This window comes from Miniopterus schreibersii, assembly GCF_964146895.1.
Source record: "Miniopterus schreibersii genome assembly, chromosome: 10".
Lineage (NCBI taxonomy): Eukaryota > Metazoa > Chordata > Mammalia > Chiroptera > Miniopteridae > Miniopterus > Miniopterus schreibersii.
The window spans coordinates 46,319,767-46,341,939 of NC_138110.1; the positions used below are offsets into that span (position 1 = coordinate 46,319,767).

Here is a 22,173-nt window from a genome sequence, read left to right on the forward strand (position 1 = left end):
CTTGCCAGATTAGAAATAGCTGTATATCTATACTGCATAGTAGTTGTCAAGTTACTTTCTCATATCCTTTTTATAGGTGAGGAAAGGAAGTCTTGGAGATACTAAATCACTTTGAGGAAAGGAAGTCTTAGAGATACTAAATAACTTTGAGGAAAGGAAGTCTTGGAGATACTAAACAACTTTGAGTCTTGGAGGTAATAAATAAATTAACTAAGTTCACTTAACTGGAACACTGACTCTCAGATTTCAAAACTATCAGATGAGCAAAATGACGTCTGAGAAAACTGCACTAGTTCTGTTTTTGAGAAATATTTTGTTCTAATAAGTGAGATTTTGAATACTGTATTCTAAAGACAAACAGAACTTGCTGCCTCTGAGAGGCTATGTTCAACAACTGATTCAAAAATCATTGCTAAAAGTTTAAAATGAACAAGAAGGGAATCTCCGTGAGGCGTTCTCAGCTCTTAACTTAATCTGGCATCCCAGACTTGTGCTTGTTTTCTCCTGAGGAGAGAAGTGAGAGGCAGGAAACGGGGAGGAAGAGGGGAGAGCAAGGAAGTGTACTGACAGGCCTCCCTAACATTCCCGTTTTTTTTGTATGTACCTTGTTTTCAGATTTTCATTCTATTTTTGTGACTTAGTGTGTATCTTACGGATAAACTTTTCTGCATTTGGGGTGCTTTTCATAGAATAAAACTTGGGCCACAAGGCTTGTAGAATAAGCCCACGTATAGGAGGGCTAAAAGTCTAATGCTGTTTTGTTAACTTTAGAGTTAATAACATAAGCATAGCACCAAGTTGATGTTAGTATAGATACTGATTTTGATATTGCCAGAAATACTGATCAGTAAACAATACTGGTCTTTTTTTTTCTTTGTAATATATCTTTATTGATTTCAGAGAGAGGAAGGGAGAGGGACAGAGAGAGAGAAACATCAATGATGAGAATCATTGATCAGCTGCCTCCTGCACGCCCCCGACTGGGGATTGAGCCTGCAACCTGGGCATGTGGCCTGACCGGGAATCGAACCCCGATGGCCTGAATCCTAGGTTGACGCTCAACCACTGAGCCATGCCCGGCCGGGCGCAATACTGGTCTTAGTTAAACTAGGGCAATAACTAGCACCAATCAGAATTACAATTTTGTCCCAGAATATTTCAGATGCAAAAGCAGAAGTCTATTGCAGTAACTAACACTCAGGAGGCACCCGAAGTAGTACTGATTTAAATAACTTAAATAATAATGTATCTTGACGCTATCATCCCTCCAAAACACCTTTTTTTCCAAGGAGTAAGTAACATTTGACTGGTAAGATTTGACCTAAATAAATCAGAGTATTGGTAGTCATTGGGAACTATCCCCTCTATTTATCACTGAAGATTGACAAAGTAGAAGCAGTATTTTGTTAACTTCCTTTTAATTATGACTAGTAAAAGAACAGCATGCCCAGAAGAGGAAAACACATACTTAACATTCTCATTTGCTTCTGGATTAGGAGTGAACTTTTTCAAGAATGGCCTGCAAAAGCTTTATATGGCTTTGTTGGCCATACGAAATGGTAGAAACAGTAGCTGCAGGAATCACTACAACCCTTCAGTCTGCTCCATAAGCAGATGAAGAGCCATTAATTTTGGATTTTGGATGATTGCCAATGACCTTAATTTTTATACTTGAGCCTTGGTGAATGGCCACACCACCCAACCTACAGAACACATTGAAACCTTTGAAATGAACTGTTTCTGCCTCTTGTGGAAACGCGCCTCCCCCTGGGAGTTTTCACTCTCTTCATGGTTCCTAGGTAACATCCAGTTGCACTGAAAGACATTGTTTTTGAAACTAATTTTCCTTCCGTTTCTAATTGCTGGTTACTTAGTAAACTAATATGCTAATTAGCTGATAAAAAAATCCTTATTTTAGAGTTAGCTTTCATGCCTTTTTCATGGGAGGAGAGAAAAATAGCTTAGAGAGCTAATGTGGTAGAGTGGGAAGAACACAGGCTGTGGGACCCATCAGAAAAATGAAGATGTCGGTTACAAAGAACCGCCCGCGCCACTAATTATTGATATGACCTTCAGCACATCATCTAAGTTTTCTGAGGCATAGTACAATGGTGATAATAGCCATTCCTCCAGCTTCACAGGGTTAAGTGAGGACAGTGCCTATGAAAATCTTTGAAAGCTGTTCTAAACTAATATTTGGGATTTCCAGATTCTAATGCCTTTTTTAAAAATTGAATTTTAGAGAGAGGAACATCAATTGGTTGCCTCCTGTGCTAGCCCTGACCAGGGATCAAACCTGAAACCTAGGTTTGTGCCCTAATGGACAAAGACACAACCTTTTTTGGTATACTGGACAACACTCCAACCAACCGAGTCACCCGGCCATGGCTCTATTGCCTTTTTTTTAAAGACACCTTTTATAAGATAAAGCTTGCATATCTCATTATAGATAGCAAGCCTCTCTTATAAATTTCGAAGTTGCTAAGAAATTAGATGAAATGATAATTATGTAGTATCCTAGAGGTGTTAGTTAATGCTACAGTGAGAATCATAATGCAATATATAAATTATCAAATCAACACCTCAAACTTAGGCCATGTTATATTCAATTATGTCTCAATAACAATATATTTTTTAACATTCATGTACCAGACATTTCACCCATTTAAAGTGTACAATTCAATGGGTTTTAGTATAGTCACAAATATATACAACCATTAACAGTCAGTTTTAGAATATCTTTATTATCTAAACACAAAACCTGCGCATCCCTTAGTTACCACCTCCCTAATCACCCTCCATTACCTTTTTGATTTTTACTTTGTGTTTATTTACAGAGACTATGGGATAAATTTTTAAAATTAAATTAAGTAAAAATAAGATTTCTTGTGAATGACATTAAAATACTGTTTCCTGGGAAGAGTGTCTCTTAGGGCTTTTTAGTTAATGCTCTAAGTGCATTGGTAGGATGAGGGCCAGCAAGCTAAGTGTTAATAAAGGATATTACGGGGAAGATTACCATTCCCAGTCCAGTTCTATTTTAAGAAGCAGAAGACATGAGTACTCACTGTTGTTACTGAAGTCCCGGTGCCTCGAGCAGCTCACTCCAGTGGGAATAATTTGTGGGAAGACTGGAGGGACTGTGGGCTGGTGTTTGTGCCCAGAAGGTGGATGGGAACTTTTTCCTTTACTCAGAAGCACGAGGTTCCAGATCCAAGGAAATCCGTATTGTCAGGAAGCTGATTTTACTTTCCCTTAACTTTCTAAACATGAGTTTTTCATTCAGCAGAGCGACGGAGCGAGGAAGGGAGGGAAGGAGATGGGGGACAGAGTTACACCCGAAGGCCCTCTCCTTCCTGAACATCTCCAACATTAAGTGGAGCTGTTGGGGCACAGTCACAACCTGTGTGTGGCGTCAACTGGGAAATTGGAACTCAACCTCTGCCTTGTTTTTGTTCCAGGTCGCCAGATCCCACCCTTGGACCCCCAAGAAAATGGAAACAATGGAGCAATCAAACTTGGGAAGCAAACCATGGCAGTCAGCCGGCGGTGCTGCTGACGGGCCCGCGGCCCGCTGTACTTGAAGACGCCGGAGCCCCCCCGTGCGCTGCCCAAGGACTCCATTCTCGGTGGCCGGGCACCTCGCCTGGAGGGAAGTGAGCACGCTGGCTCGGCATCCTGGAAGACCTGCAGGGAATGGCACCGGAAATGTCCCTGGAAAAGGCTTTGAGAAACCTCTAGAAAAACCCACCACCTTTCATGCATGAAATGCGCACAGGAGAGAACGGATGTTAGATACTAAGCACAGTTGAGGTTTTGTTAAAACCCTTAAAATAGTCTCAATTTGTTCAAAAATCTTACTGGCATATTATGTGTGTGAGATTCTAAAAGTGGTGTTCCGCTCTGATGTCCTGTGTTCCTTGGCCAAATTCCAGTAAGTTCTTCAGTGCCATTGCCTTTGTTACCTGACCAGCCTTCACTGAAAGACTAACTTAATTTTATTTAATTTACCTTTCAGTGGAGTGTAATTGGATCATCACTCAAGCTGTAGACTTGAGCTGTTGTCAAAGTGGAGAAAGATGTATCAGAAGCTGTTGTCTACATCTCTGATTTTTACTTGATGAACGTTTTTCTAAGTTTCGGTCATATATAAACAAGCAGATCAACTCTGACTAAAATATTTTATGTAATTTTGGGATTGGGAGGCCTGGTTTGGAAGAGTCTTTCAAATACTTCCTATATAAGCAGTGACAGGTGTGGGATGTAAATATTACCCCAGAGACCACTTGGGATGATGCATCACCTCCACGGCAATAAATTCTTCCTCTCTTAGAGAGGTTTAACACACAGAGTATTATTTTACTAATGAATATGACATAGCAGCATATCTAGGGGGAAAAATTAACTGGAGGATGTTTGAGTCTATATTGTAGGGCAGACTTTTAATAATAGCAATTAATAGCAGGTTACTGGAAAGCCAGCCTAGGGAAGTACCAGCACCTTAAGGTTCTAGAACCCAATTGCAAAATTAGAGAAGGCATTTTAGAAGATGCTAAGCTTGGAAAAGTAGGTATTAGGGCTTAAGAGGGATCCAACTCTGGAATGCCAATTAACTTGAGCGTAGGCTTTGATAAAAAGTTTCCTTTTCAGGTTCCCTGTCTGCTCAATTAATTAAAGATGTCTGAATGCAAATGCAGTAAACAGAGAAAAGACATGAAGAGGAAGAAAAGCTATTTCCATTCCAAATTCAAATTCTGTTCCCATTCTAACTTTCATAATCACCTGGGATCTAGAAGCAGTTGGTTTCCTATTAGGGCTTATACTGGGAGGTGACTATTAAAGGATATTCAGATCAGGGCCTTTGATGGGAGCTAAGAATCTGCAAAACAATAGCCTCAGAAATAGTTAATCATGCAGTGTGGTCCATGAACATTCAAGGGCCAGCAAACATTTATTGAAAACCTACAATGTAAAAGCCAGGAGAGAGGTCATGAGCTGATTAAAGACCCCAAACTTTGAGTAACTCAGTGTGAACTGCCGCTTCACAGTCCTGTCACGTCTGTGTGCTCTGTGCCCTGATGCACAGAGACACTGAGTACCGCCATTGACAAAAAAGAAGAGTCCTTGAGAGACCAGGGTCCCTTCTTTATGTGGATGGTAAATGGGTGGAGATCACAGATTTAGGGTTTTTTAACTCAAGAATATGCCATCTATTTGATGTTCTTCACCCAGCTTGCAAGAGTAGTTTGACAGTCTTAGCATGTGGAGGCTGTAAATACTTATTTTTTGGTTTAAAAGTGCCTCTTAGCTCTCCTAGACAGGTGCCTCAAAAAACGTTAGCAAGTGGCATTTGGATGACTTGGCAGGTTTTCTCCACATTGTCAATATCATTGTTTAACATGATTCTGCTGCTGCTTGCAGGCCGAGCAATGATCATGCTGTTTCCAAAGTTAAAAACTTGGGAATGAAAATGGAAATGCCCTCTTTCCAGTTGCATGCAGACTGCTTTTGGAACCTTCCCTCATTCATCTGTCCCCGGCCTCCTGGGTTTATCTCTAGAGAGCCTCTCGGCTTGCCTGGCTTTGGTACGGTCCCGGCGGAGTTCCGCAGATTTGGGCTGGGCCTCTAGTGGTTGCATTTTTGCATAAAATGGCTGGTATTATCCTCATGTAGCAAGCTGCCCACGAACGAGGCCACGGTTCTGTTTCAGAAGCACATGAGGGCTTGAAGCCACTCTCTTACCTTTCTGAACTGCCTTAACTATTCAATCCAGTCAGATGACAACATATATATAATTATTACTTGGAGTCATTGGCGCAGAAAGTAGTGGCATTTGGGCACAGGAGCCTTTGCATAAACACGGAGCCGCCTCTGAAGGTAGATGCTCGAGCCTTGTCCAGGCTTTCTTATCTACCTTTATTCTGCCTTGAGATTACTTTCTGGCTGTTCTAATCATTGAACTGTAACCAAGTAATATTTTGTAAAGGCCTGGAAATTACCATTGCTCCAAAATGACACGTAACTTCATGTGATGTACTATCCTTCACATAATTTTCCCAAATGTGCTCCTTTTTCTAGGTTTTTTTTCTCTCCTTCCATGTGTGGTACAATGTGTATATGTGTAAATATGATTCATATTTGTTACGCCAACATGTAACCCATTTCACTGGCTGAGTTTGGCTCACGACCGTGTTATATAATGTAGGCACGGGTTCTCGCCGGGCTTGCTTCCCAGTGGAAAGCCCTAAGGTGGCAGTGCAGTCGTGCAAGCATTTGATGTAGGTACATAATTGACTTGCCATTTCGTGCTCGAAAATGGCACACTCGGGTGCTGAATATGACGTTACCTTGTAGCTATAGAAGGTTGAAGACTTCAAAACTAACCCTGAGCCAACAAAAGGGCTGCTCCCCGATGAGAACTGAATGCATTTTCTGAGCAAGGTTTGGATGACTGAAATACTTTCTCTAAGATTAAGAGCGTGGCATGTGTTGGTTGCATTGAGCTCCTTGTAGGAGACTCCACTTCTCGTCGCTCTGCAGTGCGAGGAGGGAGTTGAATGAGCCAGCTTACAAACAGAGGGGCTCTGAGCTGTATTCAGACCTGTTAGGTATCTAGTTTGTTCTTTCAATCATCATTGTTGAAACCAGACCCAGTGATCCAGTTCAGTGCTCTGTTGTGTAAACCGCTCCTTTTTCTCATGTTTTTATAAAGGGATTCTGTCTGGGCTGGACCCAGTTCTCACATATAGAAGACGCCGCTGTAGATAGTTAGGACCTTTCCACCTTGTATTCATTCTATAGTAAAGCATCGCCCTCAGCGTTGCCCAATTGTATCTGTTATTTTTGGTTTAACAACACTGATTCATACTAATAAATATTTTAAGTTTTACCATGTTTTTCTTTTTTTATTATAATGTTTAGTAGGATGATTTTTAAAAATTACAGTCACCTCAGCATAAAGAGTGGTGATTCCCAGAAAAACCTGTGTATCTCTACACATGAAGACACACGTAAAGACGTTCACTGGCACTGTGCAATAGCAAAACATCTTCCCTAAGGAAATTGGTAAATAAAATGTGGCACAGCTACATGATAAAAACAAAAGGGTAATTTAAATGAATGCAAAAGCTATCATGCGTCAACATGTCTCTGAAAACAGAATGTGAGCTCTGGCCGGGTAGCTGAGTTGGTTAGAGCATCATCCTGAAACTCCAAGGTTGTGGGTTCAATCCTCAGTAGGGCACATACAAGAATCAACCAATGAATACATAAGTGGAACAAAAAAGCAATCTCTCTCTTTCTCCCTTTCTCTAAAATCAATAAAAATTAAAAAAAAACAAAAAACGCACACCACACAACAATGTGGCGTTCAGGGCTGTCATACTGCATGCCCTAAGGGAGCCACTCGCAGTGTTTTGTGTGGCTGGAGCCCTCGGGCTGTGGAGTGCACTTAATCAAGCACGCTGAAGTACAAAGCACCTAAACTTACACAAAACAATAATATATGTTGTTTATAAATGTGTACAAAGATAAAGGAAGAATTAGAACAACATCAGCTTCATGATGGCGCTTGCTTACCTCTGGGGAGGGAGTGGAGTAAACAGGATCAGGGAAGAGAACACAGGGCATTTAACTATCAGTAATTTTTATTTATTTCTGCTATAAAAATCTGAAGCCAGTAGGACAAAATGACAGCATTTGGTAATTTCAAAGTATGGGTTTCCTTAGTCTGCGTATTTTGCTGTATTAATTTTTTCAGAGAGAGAGACGGTAGGCTAGAAAGATTCCGTAAGTGTCACTGCCAACCTCATGCTCAGTACACGTTGTGAGGGTTACTCTTGCCCACCCTTCCTCTCGGCCACCCACACCTGTCGCCGACGCACACCCTTTCTCCCAAGCGCCGAGTCAGGCTTTCTCTACGCAGAGCTTCGTTTGGTGCCTGGATGAATGTGGGGGACGGATGTGCAGAGGGCGAGCAGTGCTGTGTCCTCAGCATTGGAGTCACTCCCCAGGGCGTACCCTGGGAAGCTGCTTTTCATGTAAAAGCAAACAAGAAAAAACCCCCAACCCCACCATCACCTAGAGACCCAGTGTTCTGATACAGTAAGAAAACAAGCCATTCTTTTGCATTTCCTAAGGGTGGTTACTGGGGAATTTGGGGAATGACTTCCTATTCAGGTAAGGATGGTTCCGAAGCAAGGCCTGCTGCTTAAGGGAGGAGGGAGACCTCATCCTGCACCCGGGAGCGTCCGTCTCCAACGTTCTGAGATACTGCAGCAGCGTGTAGTTCAGTGGCTTCCCGTACAGATGTGAGGCTATCTTCCCCCCCTTTCCAGTGTCCATTAAAACCAAACAGATAATAGCAAGCGAGAGCAGTTATACTGAAAGTGGGTATTCTCATGCATGCTGCTCAGAGCATAAATTGGTACACACTTTATAGAAAGTGACGTGGTAGCTGGCTTGCATGGGTTTAATTAATAAGTGATATGCACACACTAAGGTATTTGTCCCAGTGCCATTTATAGTGATAAAACTTGGAATAATTTAAATGTCCTATGCTATGAAGTTAAATAAGTTATAGTACATTCCTAAAGTAGAATATTATGATCATTAAAAATTACAGTATTAGAAATAAGTGTTACTGGCCACAAAACTCAAAGGTACAAAAATACACCTCTTCCTATTTTCTGTAACAATTTAATTTCTACCTCGAGCCCCATTCTGTCTAAGGCAGAAAGCTGAATTTTGCCATACCTAGTTTTACCCAAACTGGGGCACTTCTGAGAGTGAAGGGGATGCTATTAACATTAAGCTGGGACAACAGGAGAAAATCGGATAGTCGCAGGCAAACTGGGACAGATGGTCGTTCTGGTCTAGCCTCCGACCCATCTAGCAAGGTGAGAAATGGTATTGGGGAGGTGGGACAGGAAATTTTGGAGTTCCTGGGTAAGTACCTTATCACAGCTCTCTTCATAACGTCATCCATCCATCCATCCATCCATCCATCCATCCATCCATCCATCCATCCATCCATCCATCCAGTATTTGTGGAGGGCTACTATGAATCAGTGCTAAACTAGCCCTCCATGTTCCATCAGATGTGTGTAATTTCCAAACTTATGAGGAAATAAAGATAAGGGAAGAGACAAGAGAAACACGAATGACAGGAAGGAGGAGGAGATGTTCCTTCAAGGGCAGAAGGGGCAGCTTGACTGGGGAGGCACTGTGACCACCAGGGTAGGAATGGGGGCTTGGTAATCAGCTCACCCCTTACTCATCATAAGATCCTGAACAAGTTTCTTGGTTTCTCTGAGCCTCAATTTCCTCCTGTAAAACGGATAGTGCCCACGTCACAGCCTTGAAGTTGAGATAAAGTGAAATCATTGCGTAAAGCACTAGCACAGAGAACCCAGTGGCTATGATTATGCCACAGACTTCAACCTTTGCCCTGGACTTGGGCCGAGTTCTTTTTGCCTGTCCTTCTGTGGCCACTTTCTTGTTTTTATTTCTTTCCTTGGGAAACAATGTAGTGTAGAGATTAAGATAAAGAAATATTGCATCAGACCACTTGAGTTTGACTCCAAACTCTGTAGTTTGCTGGTGGTGGGATGTTTGGCAGATTAATCTCTCTAAGCCTCAGTTTCCTCCTATGTAAATGCAGAAAATAATGCATATGCACCCTTATCCATAATTCTGGAATTCAAAAAGCTTTATAAGTGAACAGATTTTTTTTCTAAGTTTCAAACAAAGTCGTTTGGCAGTAAAACAAGACTTGAACTGATGTGATGTTATTTATAGACATTATTTATCCCACTAGGGGTGACTGCTGTATGTTCTGTAATAGATGCACTGTATTACTTTAATAAAATCCAAACAAAATTCTTAATCCTGAAAACATCTGCCCCTAAATTGTCTTGTAGGTATTGTGGGCTTGGAATATCTGCCTTGCGGGTGTGTCATGAGGATTGAATGAGAACACGCACAGGAAGAGGCCTTCCCGTTGGGGAGCTCCTGGAAACCACAGGGAGCGCTGTTTACATGGACGTCAATACTTGCCGTGTCTCCTGAGTGGGCTGCAGGGGTTTCACTCTGCAGAACGCACTTCTTCACCTCCTGGATGGAGCAAATGCTCAAAAACAATAATAGCGAACACGAATACAGCCACTTGCTGTGTGCCAGGTACCGTCCTAGGTGTTCTGCATCATATTACCTCTTTGTTATTACACTCCCGTGGATGAGGTAGATACTATTATCTCCTTTCTACAGATGAGGAAACAGAGGCACAGGAGGTTAAGTAAATTGCCCAAGACCATGAACTATTAAGAAAGATAAAATTAAAATGTTAGCTATGCCCTGGCTGGGTAGCTCACTTGGTTCGAGTGTCTTCCCTATACACCAAGGTTGCGGGTTCCACCCCCGGTCAGAGCACATACAGGAATGCATGAATGGGTGGAACAGCAAATTGATATTTAAAATGTACTGAGGTATAACTGACATATTAGTTTCAGGTGTATGACATAATGAATAGATATTTGTACATACTCCAAATGATCATCAATAAGTTTAGTTAACATCTGTCACCTCACACAGTTACATATTTTTTTCTTGTGATGAATACTTTTAAAATTTACTTAGCAACTATCAAATATGCAATACAATATTATTAACTATGGCCACCATACTGCATGTTAGATTCCCAGGAATCAAGTATTTTATAACTGGAAGTACGTGCCTTTTGACCCCTTTCATCATTCTACCCCCCACCCCAACCACCTCTGGCAGCAACCTCCAATCTGTTCTGGCTTTTTTTAATCAATATATTTTGGAGCTCTTTCCATACATACCAGCACCTACAGATGTACTTTATTTTTTTTTAAGTGGCTAAATAATCATCATGATTATAATTAGCATTTACGGAACGTTTGCCACATGCCAGCACTGTTCTAAGTGCTTCCGTTTTCTCCTTTGTTTACTCTCATTCTAAGTACTGTAATATAAAGGACTGAAAATAAGGAAATTCTTGTTCATTGAATACTTCCCGTGAGCTACATACTTTCAGATTTTATCTCATTTTCTCCACAAAACAATCTGAGAAGGATGCACAATTATTCTCATTTGCATAGAAGGAGCTTGGAGAACCTAACTGACTTTCTCAAGTTTATAGTTAATAAGAAGGGCGACTCCACTTACGCCGAGGCCCACGCTCTATCATTCCTGCATCTGACAAGGAAGTGTTGGCTGGGGAGCTAAGGGTTAACCAGCTCAGATGGAAAAGCTGAATCACTCCATTAACTAGATTTGCCGGTTTCACTGAACTATTATCTGATCCCAAACTGCTGGAGTGACTCTCCTGGACCCCACTGCTCCCGCAGCTTGATTTCTCTTTCCCATAACCCTGACGTCCACGTTGGCCCTATTGCTCAGCCCTGACTTAACTGGATTTTTGAAGTGACTTCTACATCAGAGTCTGGCAATTTTGACTTCGTGGGACCTAAGGCCCTGAATTTGCTTCTGAGAACCCAGCTCCAGAAGCAGCGTCCCCACATGGGCCTGCGCGAACCGCGAGTGGCCAGCTCCCTCTGCTCTCCTTCACCTCGAGTTTTCTCTAGGTTCATACCTATCCTCTCCTTCCCTGGTCCTTCAGGAAAGGATCCCAACTCTCTTCTAAAGCATACGCCAGGCTTTTGTCTTTTCCCTTCCGTCTAAACATTCCACGCACACTGTTTCCCTTCTCATCAACTTCCATGTAGGCATACATTTTCTCTAGTTTTATTTTTTCCCCCCTTTTTCTTTACGCTAATGAAATTTTGAAAAGATGATCTTGATCTTCTACTTCTTTGGTCTTCCATTCACTTCTCACCGGCGTTTGGCCCCTATCTGTCATTGTGCTCTTCCAAAAGTGACCGGTGACTTGCCTAATTGCCCCGCTGCTGACCTCTCTCTTCTGACTCTTCCCACGTCCCTGTGGACATCTGAGGTGGCAGACCTCTCCCCCTGACACGCCTTTCCTGCTTTGGGGGCCACGGTTCCTCTCACTTTTTCCACTGTGCCTTTAGACGTTTACCTACTTAAATGTAGGCGCTCCCTGCAAATTCCCGCTCCTGACCCCGCTCAGTTTATACCCCTTCCTTATGATCTCATCTAATTTTATGATTTCATCGATTGCCTCCAGCTTCCAAATTTTGGTCTGGCCTGACTTCTTCCCAGGTATCACACCTTGTTCCCAGCCACCTGCTGGGTGTGCTCAGTGGGCATCCGTTTTAGGTGCCACGCACAGACCCTACTCCACCTTGTCACCTGTGCACCTTGTGCACTGCGGCCTCTCAGTGGCTCAGGTTTCACATTTGAGTGTCAGTTTCAGCTCCTCTCAAGCATTTATCAAGTGATGTAATTCTATTTCTGGAATTCCTTGAACTTCCTAACCCTCTTTCCACTGCCCTAGTTTAGGCTCTCAACGTGTTCTCTCTCAACTGTTGCGATTATTTCTGAACAATCGGTAAATCTGCTAACGTACAGATCACATCATATCATTTTTTTAAAACTTTCTGTGACAACTTATTGCAAATTAAATAAATTCCAATACTGTAACCTGTGGTAAAATATTCCTCTCATCTGATCCCAGCCTCTGTCTGTGCCTGTCGTTGGCTGTGGCCACTACTTCTGACACTTTCACCTCGTGGTTGCTCTCTCCCCACTAGGAAGGACATCACCCTTTGCTCTTCTCTGCCTGGCAGTGCACCCAGCTTCTGGAGGCTGGGGAACACTCCTAGGAGCTTTTCCAGATCCAACCCCCCCTGGGAATAACAGCCCTCCTTGTAATCACCGTAGAGTTTGGGCTAGCAGGTTAGTTCTGTAAGTTAAAGTCAAATAGTGTTTATCAAAGATAGTACATTTTTTGCACTAAACACAATGAGTCTAGAATAAATTGTCATTTTTATTATTTACTCTCAGTATTGTAGCAGAAGACTAGGAAGCTAGTGAGGTATGACTGTGGAGGGTCAGGAAAAAAGAGAAACTCACATGGCAGTTGAGTCCTACAGCGCAAGTTTTCCTTGAGTGTCGGTGTGTTACATGCCCGGCTAAAGACTAGAGAAGCCAACACAATGTCCCATACTCTCAAGAAGCCTGTACTTGGACTGGGGAGGAAAGATTTATGCCATGTGACATTGTTTCACTAAATGTGTGGTGCTGACAGGAGGGGGCCAGGTGAGTATGTGACATTTCACTCCTTTTTGGTATAAACATTTGTTTTTCAATGTTCTGATTTTGTACTTAGTATGGATAGTTTGAATAAGTCTTATGGCAATAGGTTTTTTTGGGTTTTTTTTAACCTTTCTCTCATTTCTTTCTTTAGGGGTCAAGGTGGGGATGGTGGTCTGCCAGGTGCTAATAAAGATGATTTTAACAAAAATATATTTTCAATTAGCTGTTTTAATCTAAACCTTCCTCAACCGTTTCCCATTGTACCTGCTGTAATCCATTCATGCCTTTATCCATTCATTCATTAAGTGCCAGTGAATGCCACACTCACTTATGGGGAGAACGACCTTGGGCCCTTCCCAGGAAGTTCAGTGTCTTGACTCTGAACATCAAAGCTACAATTAATGCACCAAGAGATGTTCAGTGAGACCGGACGCTCTGCTCTACTCTGCTGTGGGTCCCATTTGTTCTGGAGTCAGGTACACTCTGTAATTTGTTAACTTACTTGTCTGGCTTCCTTTAGAAGGCGAGCGTTGGGAGATTCTAGGAACCACGTACAGAGAGCACTGTCCCTGCACTAGGAGGGGTCATGTGCATTTTTAAAGTTTTGTAGCAGCATATTAGTATTAAAACATCAACAAACTTACAAATAACCTGGATCTCACCAAAGCAGCTCCAAATAGAATTTTCCAGTAAATATTTACATGGGATGGCTTTAAATATTATACTAGAGTCTTTCCAACCACAAAAATGTTGGGGGTTAGATAAGAAACAAAGGAACTGAGCTAAGTCAATCGAGTTACCTCCCTTGAGCAAAACACAGGTGCCATTGTGTCCAGACCTGATGAGAAATGCGTGAGATAATGAACTCAGGGAGCCAGGTGAAAAGGCACAAAATTTGTACCTTAGATAAAATACTCATTAATCATGACAAATCCTCTGCATGATGAACCATTTGGAGGTAGGGAAAAAAAAAAAGAATTCATTTATCACTTTTAAAAATAATGTTCTTTCCAATACAGATGGCTATTCTTTTTTAGCTTTAATCCCCTTGCCCTTTTCAGCCCAACCCCCCACCCTATCCCCTCAGATAACCATCAGTTTACTCTCTGTATCTACAAGTTTGTTTCTGTTTTGTTTTGTTTGTTTGTTTTTTAGATTCCACACAGAAGTGAAATCATATGGTATGTGTCTTTATTTATCTGACTTATTTCACTTAACATAATATCCTCTAGGTCTCAAGTGGCAAGTTGTATTCTCTTTTATGTCTGAACAATATTCCATCATATAGATACATCTTTTTAAAAATGTTTTTATTGATTTTTTTTAGAGAGAGAGGAAGGGAGAGGGAGAGAGGGACAGAAACATTGACATCACATCAATTGGCTGCCTCCTGCACGTCCCCTGCTGGGGATCGAGCCCACAACCCGGGCATGTGCCCTGATGGGGAATTGAACTGGGACCTCCAGTGCTAGGGCTATGCTCAACTGCTGAGCCACGCCGGCCAGACTACATCTTTCTTTTTTTTATCCTCACAGGAGGATAAAAAGAGAGAGAGAGATCAGCTGCCTTTCCCATGCGTCTCGCCTGGGGATTGCACCTGGAAATGCAGGTATGTGCCTTGAGTGGGAATCGAGCCAGCACCCCTTTGGTGCACAGGACGACCCTCAGCCCACTGAGCCACTCCGGCCAGGCTAGATCCGTTTTCTTTACCCGTTCGTCTGTTGATGGACACCTAGGTTTTTCCATGTCTTGGCTATTGTGCATGATGCTGTAATGAACACAAGGAAGCAGACATCTTTTCTAATTAAAGTTTTCATTTTTCCCCCTGAATGAACACCCAAAAGTGGAAATGCTAGGTTATATGGTAGTTCTATTTTTAAGTTTTCAAAGGAACCTCCATACTGTTTTCCATTGCATTCTATGTAAACGTCCATCCTTGAAAATTTGAAAAACCTTGGAAGATAGAAGGGATGGTAAGCAGTTTACCAATCTGCCTTGACATTCAAAGCACCTAGATTGTTTTAGGAGTTTCTCCGGTGTTTGTTATTATGACACTGAGAAACTAGGTAAAAAAAATAATCCTCTAATAGATATTTAAATGGATCTATGGCTTTATTTATTTTATTAGAGCTCATAACATCTTTCCGATTTGGGGGACAGTCTAAAGGAAAGTAGGATAGGGCGTGTGAACCAAATAAAACCCAAGAGGAACTGAATCCAGGCTTGTGCAGTGACTTACACAACCAATTGTCTTCTGATTACCTTAGCAAAAAATACTAAGACAGCAGTCATATCAACAAGAAAAAAATAGGATGGGAATATGAAGTGTAGATAACCTTACGCTTAGAGTAATTGCTGCTGAAATGAAGGTTTTTATTGAAAATAAGCATCCTTATATACTCCAGGGGCAAGCACACATCCATGCTATGTTCATCTGATTACAAAAAAGTTTGTAATGAAGGGTGATCCTCTGTGACAAGTGCTTCTCTAAGTAATATTCTCTCAGTTAACAGATCCATGGCTTGAACCACATTGAACTGTACTTGAACCTTCCAGTTAAATTCCTTCAGAGGTGATTGTTCCCAAGCAGTTGACATGTCATTGCAACATGAGTCACCTGCACGAGGGACGTCATCCCCACCGCCCACCACAGCCCTTGTCCAGTTGCTTATCGCCCCACATCAGAATGTGCTCCCGGCTGGTATCCCCTCTTTTATGTAAAGTCTTACAAATATAGAGCATTTCAAGGATTCATACAACTAACCCATAAATGTATGTCCACCGTCCAAAATTTACAAATGCTAACATTTTATTTCTAAATATGGGTGATAAACATAAACATATTTAATGAAACAATAGGAAACTGTATATAATAGATAAAGTTGAAGTCTTTTTTGATCTGTATGGGGTGTTAAAACTACAGCATATGAACTTTGGGAGGAGACAGTTCAACCCACAACAGCTGCTTACATACTGCAACACCAGAGCTGAGTAGTTGTAATGGAGACCATGTGCTCTGCAAAGTCTAAAACAGTCGCTCTCTATCCCTTTACAGAAAATGTTAGCTGAATCCTGCTGTAGGTGAACATGTTTGACATGGAAAATATTCAAAATATATTAAGTGAAAATATTACAAAATACAGTTGACCCTTAAACAACACAGGGGTTAATGGCACCAACCTCCTGCACAGTTGAAAATCTGCATATAACTTTTAACTCCCCCTAAATTTAACTACTAATAACCTACTGTTAACTGGAAACCTTACTGATAACATAAACAGTTTATCAATACATATTTTGTATGTTATATGTATTATATACTGTATTCTTATGATAAAATAAGTTAGAGAAAAAATGTTGCTTAAAAATCATAAGAAAAATACATTTACATACAATATTCATTGAAAAAAAAATCCATGCATAAGTGGACCGGTGCCATTCAAGCCTGTGTTGTTCAAGGGTCAACTGTAATAGCTTTTGGGAAATTATCTCACTTGAGAATGTCTACATTCGAATAGAAGAAAGACTAAAATTATACTTCACAATATTAATAGTAGTGATACCTGAAGATTAGCACTGTAATTTTTTCTCTTTTTACTTATCTGTGTTTTCTAGTTTTTCTATTATGAATATGTATTATATTTATAATTATAAAACCAAACAATTATGCCAGTATCATGTATAAAAAAACGAGACCATCATGTAGTCATTGTATGTGGTAGAAATGAATTTCCACGCAGTGTTTATTCCAGCTTCTAGTGTGCTTCCCTATACTGTAGAGGCTGGAAAACTAGAAGCCATGTTTCCTTGGCTCCTTTGCAGCTGAGGTTTTGGATGCAAATTAAATTCTACCAATAGATGAACCTGCATGAGAAGGAGGCCATTTTCGTGCAGACCTGTCCCTTTCTGCAGGGGCCCGGTGGTGGGGCCTGGTGAGGGACTCTGAAGCAGGACAGCATTTATCTCTAGTTCTGAGCTGAGAGGGAATTGTGGGGTGGCTGACTCAGCCTTGGATTGAACCTATAGCAAAAGTTCTTGAAGGCAACAGTTCTAACAATGACTTTATGGTTCCCTACCTTTCTGATAGCATGAAGGTCGCAGCCCCCCTGAGGCGCCAGTTTTGCAACGAGGACTCAGCCCTCACCCAAAGGCAGTCTTTCCAGCTGTTTCATACTTACCTAAATCTTTCTATGTCTAAAATTGCCGATTATTCATTTTCTGAACACAAGGGTTCATGAGCAATTTGGGGACAAGCTTGTGCTGAAAAAAGAAACATTTTATGACAAGCTGAATGAAAATCATGCAGAGGCATAAATATTACAAGTTTCTTAGAATCCATCTGAATGGCAGAATGAAGAGTAGAAATAACGGGAACGACTCTGCTGAACCTAAAACATAACTCAAATCTCCAAGCACAAATGTCACAGGATCGTAGTTCCTCACTTATTACTAAGATGTTCAGATATAATACGACTTTCAAATTTTTCTTCAATGGATCTGCTCTTCCCTGTGAGCTTTATCTCGAAGAGATTCGAGGGGGGATGGTGGGGAGCAGGGTCATGGAGTTAAATATGCCTACTTGTGGTGTTTCAGCCTAAAGAATACTTTTTCGTTTTGGTAGCAGCTCAGTCTTTCCAGTTCCTCCCTTGCTCCTTAATATATGGGTGCACAGTGCTCTGTGGACTAGCTGTGGTTGGGCCCTCTGCCTCTCCTGGTCTTGTCCCTAGACTGAAGGCTACTGAGAACCCTTGACCCCATCTTAAGGGCTGGGGCAGTGTGATGTTACCTCCTGGTCCAGGTTGTGCCTCTAGTCCTTGCCTCTGGTTGCAGATCACCCTACACTATGGCTTCTGTTTTCTTCCTTGAAGCCTCTACTGGGTCTCTGGCTTTCTTAGACCAGGGTGTTCCCCTCACTCCCTCTCCTCTCAAGACAGTCTCTTTGGCGATAGCAATGCTGAACTGAGGTCCCTGGTGGCGGAACCGGGGCCTTCAAGTCTCACGGCAGGCTGTGGGGCCAGGAGCCTGCCCCAGGCCCAGCAGTCCGGTCATACCCTCTGCCAATGGGCCATGCTATTTGTTGATGTGGCGTCCACATGGATGTGGGCCCTTCATGGCCTTCAGGATGGAGAATGAGGCAAGTGCTCCTCTGCTTTCGGCGTCCCTCAGAGAACACCTAACCTGCATCCGTGCTGAGGCTTCAACCCGGAGAGGGGAGGCCGGGACACATGTATCTGTTCCCTTGGTTCCCCATCTACCTGGATGGGAGGGGTGAGGTTTTTATTTCTTCCTCTCAGGGAATTCCTCTGTGTCACAATCTACTCCCATCTAAATAACTCAAACAGGGCATCTGACAGCCAGGCAGGACTTTGCAGAGGAGGGTAATGTGGTTAGGAGGAGACACTTAGCAGATGGTTACAGTGGGTGAGTCATAAGGGGAAAGCTGGACCTGGAGAACCCTAGAGGGAGATTGTAGGAAAGTTGGTTTCAAGTTACCCACCCTGGACAGGGCATTTGGCAAACAGCATAGTATTCAGAGTGAGGCCTTGGCATCTGCCCCACATACTAGCTTTGTGGCCTTGAGTGAGTTATACAACTTCTCTAAGGCTCAGTTTTCTCATTTGTAAAGTGAGGGATCACAATGGCACTTACCTCAGTGGTTTGTTGTGTTATAGTTAATACTTATGAATGTATATCAGGCACTAGGGACAGCTTCATGCACAGTGTGGCCACCTTACATAACTGAGGCTGTCATGAAACTCTCAGATATTACTGTTGTGAGTACAGAGAGGGAAAACCATCTGTAAGTACTACCCAGATATAACTTGTTATTCATGATATAATGTTAGGTTGAATAGGTTGGAAAAAGTTGGAGGGTGTGGCCTTGTCTTTCCTAGAGGCGTTTATGAAGTAGGAGTGGATGAAGGCAGATAACCGGAAATGGACAGTGATGAAGCTGGAGCCCCAGAAGAACCGACAATGAGGCCAGACAAACAAGCAGAAACACATGAAGGTGATCCTGATGGTAAGAGGGAGGGAAGACTGTTGCTTTATGGGACCTATGTGCTTAGGAGTATGCAGTAGTGTAGGACTAAGCTGAGGAAATTATAGTTTAAAAAAACCTACATAAAGGATACATGTAATCACACGATCCTTGGCCTTTTGCTGAATGTGAATATTCAAATTAATGCATCATTCATAAGACTACATCGGTGAGCTCTAGGAATGACACAGGTCTTCCTTGGAGTATATGATCAGAATTTTTGGTTTCTTCTTTTGCAATATATTTTATTTGTTTTTTTGTTCAGAGAGTCCACTATTACAGGTTCTGCCCAGCCATGTGACTCTCCCGGTCCCAGAGTTCTTGGATCCAGCGCTTACCCAGGAGAAGGCCTTTGCCCATGATGTCAGCAACAAACCACCCATGCCGGCAGAGGAGTCCAACGTTTCACAGCCTGAGGACTTGTTTCTTCCTAAGCAGGCCAGTGACCTCTCCAGTTCTTCAGCACAAACCATGCAACCCAAGGAAAGTGACACCCCCAATTCCTCAACAAAAACTGTCCTGCCCAAGCATGGTGACACATCCAGTTCTCCAGGCAAAACCATCATGCCTAAAGAGGGTAACACCTTTAACTGCTCAGAAAAAACCATCCTTCCCAAAGAGAGTAACATTGCTAATTCCTCAGAAAAAAACATCCAGCCCAAGCAAGGTGACATCTCCAATTCCCCAACCAAAACTATCCCACCCAAGCAGGATGACACCCCCAGGTCCCCAGGAAAAAACATCCTACCTAAAGAGGGCAACACCCTTAATTCCTCAGAAAACAACATTCCATCCAAGCAGATCGACACCCCCAAATTCTCAGCAAAAACAGCCCAGCTCAAGCAGGCTGACACCTCTAAGTCTTCAGCAAAAATCATCCTGTCCAAGCAGGGTGACACCTTCAGTTCCTCAGAAAAAAATATCCTGCCCAAGAAGGACAACACCCCCAAGCTCTCAGCCCAAATCATTTCACACAAGCACGGTGATGCCTCCAAATCCTCAGAAGAAACAATCCAGCCAAAGCAGGGCAACACCCCCAAGCCCTCAGAAAAAGACATTTCACCCAAGCAGGGTGACACCTCCAGATCTCCAGAAGAAACCATCCAGCCAAAGCAGGGCAACACCCCCAAGTCCTCAGAAAAAGACATTTCACCCAAGCAGGGTGACATCTCCAAATCCCCAGGAAAAACCATCCAGCCAAAGCAGGGCAACACCCCCAAGTCCTCAGAAAAAGACATTTCACCCAAGCAGGGTGACATCTCCAAATCCCCAGGAAAAACCATCCAGCCAAAGCAGGGCAACACCCCCAAGTCCTCAGAAAAAGACATTTCACCCAAGCAGGGTGACACCTCCAAATCTCCAGAAGAAACCATCCAGCCAAAGCAGGGCAACACCCCCAAGTCCTCAGAAAAAGACATTTCACCCAAGCAGGGTGACACCTCCAAATCTCCAGAAGAAACCATCCAGCCAAAGCAGGGCAACACCCCCAAGTCCTCAGAAAAAGACATTTCAGCCAAGCAGGGTGACATCTCCAAATCCCCAGAAGAAACCATCCAGCCAAAGCAGGGCAACACCCCCAAGTCCTCAGAAAAAGACATTTCAGCCAAGCAGGGTGACACCTCCAAATCTCCAGAAGAAACCATCCAGCCAAAGCAGGGCAACACCTCCAAGTCCTCAGAAAAAGATGCTTCACCCAAGCAGGGTGACACCTCCAAATCTCCAGAGGAAACCATCCAGCCAAAGCAGGACAACACTCCCAAGTCCTCAGAAGAAGACATTTCACCCAAGCAGGGTGACACCTCCAAATCTCCAGAAGAAACCATCCAGCCAAAGCAGGGCAACACCTCCAAGCTCTCAGCCCAAATCATTTCACTCAAGCAGGGTGACACCTCCAAATCTCCAGAAGAAACCACCCAGCCAAAACAGGGCAGCACCCCCAAGTCCTCAGAAAAAGACATTTTACCCAAGCAGGGTGACACCTCCAAATCTCCAGAAGAAGCCATCCAGCCAGGGGAGGAAACGGCCCCCAAGTCCTCAGAAGAAGCCATCCAGCTCAAGAAGGGTGACACACCCAAGTCTTCAGAAGAAAACATTCAGCTTATAGAAGGTGACATCTCAGCAGAAGAAACAATGGAGCTCTTGGAGGTCCACATGGTGAAAGTGATCCTGAGCAAAGAGCATTTCGAGTTGACGCTCAGGGAGGCCGGGGAGAGGCTTGTGGCCGTGGATTTCTCAGCCACGTGGTGTGGGCCTTGCAGGACCATCAAACCCCTGTTCTGTTCCCTGTCTGTGAAGCACGAGGATGTAGTGTTCCTGGAAGTGGATGTTGATGAGTGTGAAGAGCTGGTGAAAGACCGTGGGATCATTTGTATCCCAACCTTTCAATTTTACAAAAAGGAAGAAAAGGTGGGTGAATTTTGTGGCCCCCTTAAGGAAAAACTCAGAACAATCATCGCAGAATTAAAGTAGTGCATTCTGAAAACATTGCAGAGTCGGGTGTTTATAACTTGTGATTTGTTGTTTACAAAAAAGAGGTATAACAAAAGTGTATGTCCAAATGGCACCTACTTATAAATTATAAATATTAACTCTACCCATTTCAAAAAATAGAGCACTAAAGCACATTGTGACCATATTTTTCTTGATAGAAAAGTATGATGTTGGGATATTCTTTGGTGGAAGTCCTTTGTGGAAGTCCAGCTGTCCCTATTTTTCAATCTTGACTTTTTTTGCTCAACCTTGAAAATTCAGCTCATTTCATGTTAGCAGAAACACTGGAAATTTAGACAATTCTGTAGAAGTACATGATTTAAAGATGCGTGGAAACTTCTCATGTTTGCGTATCTTTGGGGTTTCTGATGAGATATTTTTGTAAATAATCTGAAAGATTCACATATCCTATCAAACCTTTTTCTTGTGTGCGGTGTGCT

The 22,173-nt window shown here is 42.6% G+C and overlaps 2 protein-coding genes across 2 annotated transcripts in view; both read left to right on the forward strand.

Annotated features, from left to right (window-relative positions):
• Positions 1-6,889, forward strand: part of RAB31 (RAB31, member RAS oncogene family) — a 104,421-nt gene extending 97,532 nt beyond the window's left edge. The window contains exon 7 of the mRNA XM_081149201.1: positions 3,462-6,889. Coding sequence (XP_081005327.1) covers positions 3,462-3,559 — 98 coding nt within the window. The 3' untranslated portion in view covers positions 3,560-6,889. The remainder of the gene's footprint in view (positions 1-3,461) is intronic.
• Positions 6,890-21,343: 14,454 nt separating this feature from the next.
• Positions 21,344-21,712, forward strand: TXNDC2 (thioredoxin domain containing 2; the record flags this gene model as incomplete). The annotated part of the gene is made up of 1 exon (XM_081148692.1): positions 21,344-21,712. The coding sequence occupies exon 1, from the start codon at positions 21,374-21,376 to the stop codon at positions 21,710-21,712; it is 339 nt and encodes a 112-aa protein (XP_081004818.1). The 5' UTR covers positions 21,344-21,373.
• Between the last annotated feature and the right edge of the window lie 461 nt (positions 21,713-22,173).